This window comes from Anser cygnoides, chromosome Z (assembly GCF_040182565.1).
Source record: "Anser cygnoides isolate HZ-2024a breed goose chromosome Z, Taihu_goose_T2T_genome, whole genome shotgun sequence".
In the NCBI taxonomy this organism is placed as follows: domain Eukaryota; kingdom Metazoa; phylum Chordata; class Aves; order Anseriformes; family Anatidae; genus Anser; species Anser cygnoides.
In genome coordinates, this window is record NC_089912.1 from 69,219,903 (window position 1) to 69,230,057 (window position 10,155).

Genomic DNA, 10,155 nt, shown 5'->3' on the forward strand with positions numbered 1-10,155 from the left:
GAAGTGCATGGCTGTTATGTAAAGGTTTTAATGACTTTCTTCATCTGTCTGCTTAGGAACACCATGCGTCTGGCAAAAATTTGAGAAGGCTCAAGGCGTTAAAGAAAGCTCATCTAAATAAAGGCGGGTTAAAGTGACATTGCAGTTACCTAATCCTGTATTGTCCTGCCATGTGACTCCGGTGATACTGAGGCGCAGCGTTTCTTTTGCCTGGTGCACAGATTATGCTTTTCCTGTCATCTTCCAAGATCAGTTGCTTTGTTAAACTAGCGATGGGAAGGAAACAGAGGAGCAACAGACTATTTACAGCAAGGCTTCGAGGCAGTCATTTCCAAGGCACAGTGACAAGCTCACAGGCTGAAGAATGAATCAAAATAAAACCCTGCATTCAGCTTTTGGACTGGTACCAGAGTCAAGAGCTACGCTCTTAAGGTCAGCTATTCAAAATGAACTGGAAGCATCTGGGTTTATTCAGGGCAGTTAATCAGCTATTTGTTTGACCTTTTTCTATCAAGTTAGTTTTCAAAGCAGCAAGCTAAAGCCTGAAAATTTGTGTCAAATATTTTGCATTTGTGTCAAAGGTACTATATAGAATGTGAGCAACTCGCCACTCTTGTGCATAAAGCTTAGTGTTTCAATTGCAAAGCCTCTTTTACCTTGTAGATGAAGATCCTGACACGGTAAAGCTGTTAGTGGGAGATGGACATAAATAGCTTTAAGTTTTGTCCCCAGTTTTGGACAAAATTGCAACATGTAAATACAGAAGATTTGTTTTTAAGGTAATTTCCAGACTAGTCTTTGGACTTTTGATAAGCAGCCTTTTTTTTTTTTCTTCTGTTTGTCACCATATCCATTACATGTGGGATTGTATATTCATGAGAATTATTTCACTTCATTAAACTGCTTATTGAGGCATTTTGTTAAATGGGGAAGTGATCATCATACAGACTATGACAACAGGATATGTGAATGGAGGAGGTCTTGGAAAACACCGCTATGCCAGGTGGAATCGTGAGGACAGCGGAGAGGACTACGGGCGTGAGGAGTGCTGTGGAGGAGACGAAGAGGGCAGGCAGCAGAGGCTGACCCCATTTGAGAAATTAATGCAGGATATGTCCCAGAATGAAAAAGTGGTGAAAGAATTAACCTTGGGAAAGAGAATTGGCTTCTATCGAGTCAGAGGAGAAATAGGAAGTGGGAATTTCTCACAGGTGAAACTTGGAATTCATTCCCTGACCAAAGGTAGGCACTGCTGTGTGGGTCGTGGTTTCTGTGCGCCCTAGTTCTGTGTGTACACAGATGGGCCTTTTTGGGGAACAGGTGCTGTCTGAGCCTTAAATACACATACAGGTCGTATGTGCCTTTTTTGTTGCGTGACTCTGTAAGCAGGCACACAGGTAAACGCTTAGCTTGGAGAAGCCTTTACCCGTGACTAGCAGCCAGAAACATTTTATTAGAGTGGCAAAGTTTGTCTGTGCACTTGGGGGAGTTAACCCCACGGTGCTGTGCCTCCGTCCTGCAAACACTCCGCCTGCTGTCAGCTCTGCCCAGCTCAGGGGCTGCCCACAGCCCCACTTAGCAAGGCTTCCTTTGTTTCACAGCAAATTTACTGGCATGGCTGAGGCTTTTACTCGATAACAGTAGTTTTGGTGAGAAGCGTTATGCTGTTTTTGCTGACTCGTGCAGGTAGCGCGTTCGTATAGGAAGCTGGGACAAGGCATATAGGTGCGGGCTGAGCAGATGCAGGAGGACAAGCTTCGCTACAGCCAAACCTGGGTAGAAGGCTGTGTAGAACTGCCAATTATTTTTCTTTTTATAAGTACAGAAATACACTGCATAAGCTGCTTCTAGGGGGAGCTAGAAAAGCTAGGTAGCTGCAGCAAACATTTCAGTTACAGGTATAACTTGGAACTTGTCTTCACCTACCCTGTTTATTCTGCTGTCTGTGACAATATTAGAAATTGTTCTTGTTTTCCCTTAGTTTTCCCCATGTACATTAATATCTTCTGTTCTGTCTTTCCAATTCAATTGTTTCTCCTTCCCTGCATCACTTTAAGGATGAGAGAACTAAATATTCCCCAAAGCCCTCATTCCTTGTTACCAGTTGTTATTTTTGCTGACCACCTCCTTCAGCCCAGATGCAGAGGTCTGGAAGCTCATGTTTAGCCCAGTTATGATGCTGTTGCTGCACCGGGAGCAAAGTGGACAATTGGTGGTATTTTTTCCCCAAAATTCAAGCCTGCCTAAGGCTAGGGGTTGGTTTATCTGGGTGTGGTTTTTTTTGCTTGCTTGTTTCAGGGAGGCATCACTGTTGTACTTGGCCCATAGCAAGCTGTTTTGTTTACGCTCAGTGATTTTTTTTCCTTCCAAAGAAAACTGTCTTGTGCTTGCTGCTGACGGAAACGTTGCTCCTGCACCACGCACAAGAGGAACACTAATGGAAGGATAAATTGGAGCTGGATAAACCTTTTACCTGTTGAACTTAGGTTGCTTTAGAACGTGTATAGGGCTGATTTTCTTTTGTTTATTAGTAGCTTTTTGGGTTATAATGTTCACTAGGCAAGGATTTAATTTTTTGATACTAAGTTTGCAACGCTCTTGAAGAAGGAGGGATGAGAGGAAAATATCCTTGGTTGTCTCTGCCTGCGAGCTCATCCGTCCTCACAGGATGCACTGTGCGGATGGGAGACCAGGAACATGTGTGCATGCACACACCCGTGCACAGGCGTGCACACATGCACGTCCTTTGGAAGAGGAGTTATTTTTTTCCAACAGATGTACACTGTTGTGTTGTTAATGAGCTGATGTGTCTGCACAGCGCTAATGAGTACAAGTCTTTTTCTTGGCTGAGATGTAAATTAAACAGGCTTCATTATTAAGACTGCTGTTTGGGTTCCTGGGGTAGGGAAAGGCTTCTTGTATTTTGAGGGGGGACGTTCAGGTGTTCAGAAATTGTCATACTGGTATGTTCGAAGCATCTTCCTCCTCCTGACATTTCACCCTGTATTGAGAAAGTTTTGTTCTTTACCAAGATCAGCTTTTGTAACAAGTAATTACATGTGTGCTGTTCTGTACTCCGTGAGTTCTGTTCCAGGAGGAAACCTGGAAAAGTTTCCAAGGGGGAAAAAACTGCAGGACTGCACTTGACGAAGATCCTTGTTTCTCTCACAAGGGTTGCCTTGATTGCTTACCAGATACAGGAAAATCTTTGGTGCTGTGTTGTTCATGGGGTTTTTCGGGAGTGCTGTCCATGTTATTAACGTGAATTTTGGCAGGGATTTTCTCCAGATGCCTGTTGAGTTGCTTGCTTAGGGCAGTTAGGTTCCTAACCACTCTGTGACCTTTATTCCACATGTCTGAGAGCACAGCTGAATGTATACAATTAAGAACAGCCCAAACTTACAGCTGTTAAAAGGTCATCTGCTGTGAAGCAGCAATTGCAAGGGCAGGACTGACCAGTCACCTACTTTGTTTTTAAGCTATTTCAGGTCAGTTCTGTTTTTGTTTCCTTTTGCCAGCATAGCATACACCACTTCTTCCTGAAATAATTTCTCAACCTTCTTTTAATCTCTCTTACTGACTGAGATTTCAGATAGGTCTTTTCAAAACCTGAACAAACCCTGCATATGATCAATCAAAATCTTTTGCTAATTAATTTCAGTATTTTGGTAAATAAATTACCTACTGAAAATGCCCTTCTGTTTGAACTGCTACCACGCAAGGGTAATAGAGGATTTATAAACCAAGTTTGGTTTTTTGTTCTGTTTTGTTTTTCTTGTTTGTTTGTTTGCTTGTTTGTTTTTGAGGCAGTTTAAGAAGGAAAATAAGGAGCTTTTTTTTTTTTAACAATTCAGGCCATCTGGTTTTTGTAAACATCACACAGACACAAACACAATGATGTAGATTTAAATGAGCTTGGTCCTGATACGTGGTGGTGTGAGAACAGGATCTGGCCCTTTGATTCTAAAACTTTTTTTGTTTTCCTTCCTTATAAACACTTTGCAGGAAAACAGACTAGGAGGAATAGTAAATTACAGCAAAAAAAGAAAATGGAAGGAATTTCTCCTAGAAGTTTGTTGTTTGCTTGTTTAAAGCCCAAATGCACCCAAACTTTATGAATCAAGATGTAACGATGCAGTTATTTAGGTAAGATTCTGAGAACTGTTATCCCTACACATGTAGTTGTGCAAATGTTACCTACTGTGAGCTGATGCTCTTTCCTCTCGGTCTAGCTGGTGGTCAGCAAGCTACCAACGTGATGAGGGTTTTACAGTCTTTCACCCCTAGGTTCCAGCAGCCAGAGCTCTGCCAGGATCAGTGCCGGGTGCTGTTCCCTTTCAGCAGCTGCATTCCCTTCCGATGCGCCTCGCCACCAGCACCACGCGGGAGCATGGTGCAGTCTTTCCAAACTGGCTCGCTAGGCAGCGTGAAACAGGTTAGAGGAGCAAGGCGGAGAAGCCTGCCCCGTGTTCAGTCCAGAGTCCTTCTGAAAACAGGCGCATCGAGAGACGATTCAGCACCTTTCAGAAGAACCTCGTTTGTTACAATATCTGCATGCTTTAGTAGGGGGATCAATTTATGCATTTATGTTACTAAGAAATGTAAATACACCAAATGTGGAGTTTTTTTAACCTGTACAGAGATAAATGCATATGTATCAGTAACACTTCTAGTATGTTGAAACACTAAATTTGAGTTAAATAGCTTTATAATATTAAGTAAAAACATCTTGAATATCTTTATACCCAATGTAAACATGTTATGGTCTTGTCACTCTTCTCCTAAAGCAACAAGTAAGCAATACGGATATTTTTTTTTTAATTTGCCCCTGTGTGCTAGAAAGCAAGGTGACGTTTTTTTCTATAAGATTTGATAAAAAATGATTAATCTAAATCTGGAAATGGTCGTCTAAATGTGCTTCTTTCCAAGAACAAACAGTTGTTTTCCCTGCCATGGTCCAGTTTAATTTTGCTGTCTTGATAAGTTACACAAAGGCACTGTAAACCTATCCTTACCAGGCCAATCCTTCAGGTACCAGCTGTATTCAAGACAAGAGGCATGGCCCACCAGTTTAAGACAGAAACATAAGGGCAATTCTGATTGATCTGTTGGAGCTTCCCTGTTGATACAGTGCAGCTGCGTATGTATATAAGCGTTTTGTGACCCCTGGCTTCACTGTAGATAAGCTACAGAAACACAGAACTTAACCACGGCTTTGCATTACCAGGACAGCACAAGACAGCTTTGCTGTCTTACAGGATTCCTGCAACTTATTCTACTTCACTGTTTTATTTCCTTCCTTAGTATAAAGTCTATCTGTGGTGTGAATTCATAGCCCACTGTGGTATACAGACATAAAATTGTACTTTTCCTGTATTCTGTGCAGTACCAAGAACTACTCATGCATGAACACGTTGGAAAAACTGGCTCAGCTATCCTGAGAAAGACAAACCTCTGCAACACTGATTTTGGTAACTGAGAATTTGTGGGGATATGGGATAAGACGTTAGGCAACCGTTCTGTAAGTCACACCAACTTAAACACATCTTTCTGTTATGAGCTTGCAGGGTTATATTCAAAGTCTCTAAATGACCTCCGAGTATTCTGTCGGCTCTGAAACAAACCACCTAAATTCAGCACCTCCATTAGTCTGGAAGAATCAGGCTCTTGTGCGTAACACGCCTAACTTATCTGAACAGCACTGAGCTAATATCAAAAAGCGAGAGCACAGACTTCAACATTTTAGTGAGTAGCAAGTTGAGGAGGGGGACACATTTGCAGCCCAGTCTTAGGGGCTTTGCAGAATCAGTCTGTGTTCTAGGAATGCAGCATATCTGCTGGTTATTATAACACCAAGATGAGACTCTCAGCTGTCCACTTCTTTCTAGAAAACAGAGAGCAGCAATACCAGCTTCCCATCTCTCTGACTTGGGGCCAGACTTCTCTTTTGAAAGCTACAATGCCTAGGTTATTCACCTAACAGATGATGTAATTGTGGTCATCAGACATGTATTAGCTTGATAGCCGTGGAACACAACAGATGATTTGATTAGCACTTGCAGTACTCTACCACCCTCTAGCTATACCAGCTGTGAGTAGGATGCTGGAGATCAGAAAGGAAGATGGGTGTGTGTGAAAGATGACAGGGCTTAGGAGGCCGCTGTAGCTTATCTGGTATTCATCATAGGTGAAATTTCACTGCAGTTACATAACCAAGCATTATTGTACGCAAAGAGTGTTACCGTTTGTACCTGTTGAGTTAACATGGAGAAGCATTTTTCTTTTCAGAGAAAGTAGCTATTAAGATTTTAGACAAGACAAAACTAGACCAGAAGACTCAACGTTTGCTGTCTCGTGAGATATCCAACATGGAAAAACTGCACCACCCAAACATCATCAGACTGTATGAAGTGGTAGAGACGCTCTCAAAACTGCACCTGGTGATGGAGTATGCAGGAGGTGGGGAGCTCTTCACTAAAATCACTACAGAAGGGAAGCTATTAGAAACAGAGTGTAAAATAATCTTCTCCCAGATTGTCTCTGCTGTGAAGCACATGGTAAGTTGCTCTTCCACAGGCATATTGCTCCTCACTACTTGGCAGAATTTGTGGATGTACCTTTTGTTTTTCCAAGCAGTAGGTTTAGTGTTATCAAGACTTCTGGCCTGTAGCTCTGAAAAGCAAAAAAAAAAAAAAAAAAAAAAAAAAAAAAACCACAAACAAACAAACAAACAAAAATAACTAGAGAAGAGCTGTCTTAAAGTTCTGTATGCCCTGGCAGCCAGGAGGGCCAGCAGTACCCTGGGGTGTATCAGGCATGTCATTGCTAGCTGGTTGAGGGAAGGGATTGTCCTGCACTGCTCTGTGCTGGTGTGGCCTCACCTCCAGTACTGTGTGTGGTTTGGGACACCACAATATAAGGACATAAAACTATTAGTGTCCAAAGGAGTGTTATGGAGAAGGTGAAGGGTGTAGAGGGCAAGATGTATGAGGAGCGGCTGAGGTCCCTTGGTTTGTTCAGCCCAGAGCAGAGCAGGCCGAGGGGAGGCCTCATGGCGGCCTGCAGCTCCCTCACGAGGGGAGCGGAGGGGCAGGCGCTGAGCTCTGCTCTCTGGGGACAGCGACAGGACCCGAGGGAACGGCATGGGGCTGGGACAGGGGAGGGTCAGGCTGGGGGTTAGGGAAAGGTTCTGCACCCAGAGGGTGGTCGGGCACTGGGACAGGCTGCCCAGGGCAGTGGTTACAGCACAAAGCTGCTGGAGTCCAAGAAGTGCTTGGACAACGCTCTCAGACACAGGATCTGATTTTTGGGTAGTCCTGTGTGGAGCCAGGAGTGGGGCTTGATGATCCTTTTTGGTCCCTTCCAAAACAGGATCTTCTGTGATTCTATGAAAGGTATCTAAGAGAACTTTCATATCCACCCCAAGTTATTGACCCTCTATTGACAGCTTTTGGGAGGAAACTGAAACAGGAGCATTTGGTGGGTAGAACCATCCATTTAGTAACAGCATTCTTCTATGTTGCTGTAGGTACCATGTAACAAAGCTCAATTTCTTCCCTCCAGATATTTCAAAACTTAGCATCACTCTTTTGCTAGAAGAAAGTGTTCCAGAGAAAGTGTGCTAGGTATTGCAAACACCCAGCTACTTATTAATGAATGTGGGAGACTGGCAATTAAGACAGTTAATTCCTGGTCCTCACTTAGGTGCAATCTGTGATCTTAACCCCTAGCCAGTCACTTCCTCTTGCTTAGTCTTCATTGCATCATTCTAAATCCAGTTGCAGTAATTTGTAGAACACAAAGCATCCTACAAGGGCAGAAGAGGGTAATTAACTATTTCCTGTACAACTTCCTCTGAACCTTGCTTAGTAACTACAGCACAAAAACACTAGAAAACTTCAGTATTTGAGAAGTAAAGCTAAGACTTGTTAAGGTTGGCACAGGGTGCCCTCTGGTGGCTCACTCTCCTGCCACATAACTCGCTTGGGCTTAGAAAACCAGGAGGTCACAGGCAAGGGTATTTATTTCCAGGTCAGGCATCTCGAAACATGCTGCAAACTGCTTACAGAATATATAAGGAGTATGTCTTTTTTTTAAATGTATTTTGACAGAATGATGAGATGTTCTTTAAATGACGGATTAGTTTCAACACCTTTTCCAAAGATATTGGATCTTACTTTAAAGACTGCATGTATTTCTTAGCATTAAACCCAGACTACCAACTTGGCCAACCTCTTCACTCGTGCACACAGTCTTCTGCAAAAAACATGTTACTTTTGCTAATCCATTAAATTCAGGATACTCATATCCCATCTCATCCCTCATAGGTGAGGACTGAAGATCCCTGGTTGTTACTGATGACAGTTTTAAAAGTGTGGGACACAGAAGGGAATACAGAAGGATTTCCCTATTGCCTCCAGATACACATGCACCTTCTTACCTCTAAGGGCAAAGAGCAGAAAGTGCTCAAACACTTCCATTCTTCCTAGTTACTTCAAAGATGAAGTTAAACCCTCACCTAATCAAGACAGGTATATGTCCACTCAGCAGAGCAAATTCAATTTGCAAAATTTCAATTTCTGAGGAAAAAAGGTACAAGTTGCAGCCTATTTACTATAGATTTCTAAAACTAGAAGACACCACTGAACTCGGTGTCCTGTAAGATTGTGAAATATTACAAGGCACAAGTTTGTGATCCTTTTCTCTTGCCATTGCCAGTTCTTCACAGGGTATTAGATCACACAACAGAATTATAGCAGCTTTCTTATTTTGTCTGTTCACATTCCCTTTATGATCTTCATGAACTACAAGCTTTCTGTTCACAAGTCCAAGTGCTCAGAACATATGCAAAAATGGCATCATTTAAAAAGAAATTATTTTTGTTACTTACATCATTACAGAAATGTAGTAATTTCAAAAGTGTTCTGAACCCTGAAAAAATAAAACACATTTTTGCACATGAAGGTATCTAGACATGTACGGATAGCCATGATGCCATCACAAATCTACTTAATGAAAATAGTAAATTTGTTAACATGAGATTGCTATCCTTAAAAATAAAGTGACATCCTTCTTCCTATCTCCTCCAGGTACTGTGCTGTTTTCTTAGCAGTAGAGAATCATTAGACTTATTTAAATACTTTAACTTTTCAATTTCCTAGTAATGCTTACTTCTGACTTTGTCTGAGGGAGGCAATTCTCTCCCCATTGTGGCAATTAATCAATGGTAAGAGGTAGTCACTTGGGAACTTCTCTATGAAGAAGCTAACACCGTATTTTCTTCTTGTTCTATAGCATGAGAATAATATCATTCACCGGGATTTGAAAGCAGAAAATGTTTTCTACACCAGTAACACCTGTGTTAAGGTGGGAGACTTTGGATTCAGCACCATCAGTAAGAGAGATGAAACTTTAAATACTTTCTGTGGTTCCCCTCCTTATGCTGCCCCTGAACTCTTCCGAGATGAAAACTATGTCGGCATTTATGTTGACATCTGGGCGCTAGGAATCCTGTTATACTTCATGATGACAGGTATCATGCCATTTCGAGCAGATACAGTGGCCAAACTGAAAAAGTGCATTCTTGAAGGGACATATAGTTTGCCTGCCTCCCTCTCAGAGCCTTGCCAGAAACTGATAAAAGGAGTCCTTCAGCCAGTACCAACAGAACGATACTCTGTCAAACTTATTATGAACAGTGAATGGATGCAGGGGATACAATACCCTAAGCCTTTACAGCCATTTAAACTGGATCCAAAGTATTTGTCTGAGATCAGTACGCTCAAAGAGGAAGAAATTGAAGTGAAAAACACTCTGAAAGATCTGGGAATCACAGAAGAACACATTCAAAATAACCGAGGAAGAGACGCACGCAGCTCAATAACAGGTGTCTACAGAATTGTTTTACACAAAGTGCAGAAGAAAAGGGCGCTTGAGTGTGTCCCTATAATGTCCTGTCCAGATCCCAAAGAACAAGACTTGAAGAAAGGAATCAACTCTTACAGTGGGATAAAGTACACATCGAAGCTGTGTTCTATTTTGTAAACTGCACTGCAGGCTTTATACTCGGCACGCTTAGCAAAGGGTTTTATTCACTTTTCACAAGCGTTGGTGTTAACATTTTTTGTAACTTTTAAATAAACCAAATACGCCTCA

The 10,155-nt window shown here is 42.1% G+C and overlaps 1 protein-coding gene across 21 annotated transcripts in view; it reads left to right on the forward strand.

The window, feature by feature from the left end:
- NIM1K (NIM1 serine/threonine protein kinase) overlaps window positions 1-10,155 on the forward strand; it is a 29,078-nt gene extending 18,923 nt beyond the window's left edge. For 16 of the 21 annotated variants that reach the window (XM_066989125.1, XM_048048441.2, XM_066989126.1 and 13 more), the window contains 3 exons: window positions 57-1,242; window positions 6,289-6,557; window positions 9,295-10,155. In XM_066989125.1, coding sequence (XP_066845226.1) covers window positions 951-1,242; window positions 6,289-6,557; window positions 9,295-10,044 — 1,311 coding nt within the window. In that variant the 5' untranslated portion in view covers window positions 57-950 and the 3' untranslated portion in view covers window positions 10,045-10,155. Of the gene's footprint in view, window positions 1-56; window positions 5,472-6,288; window positions 6,558-9,294 lie in introns of those variants that run through there. The other 5 variants (XM_013181645.3, XM_066989127.1, XM_066989128.1 and 2 more) reach the window with 5 other exon arrangements.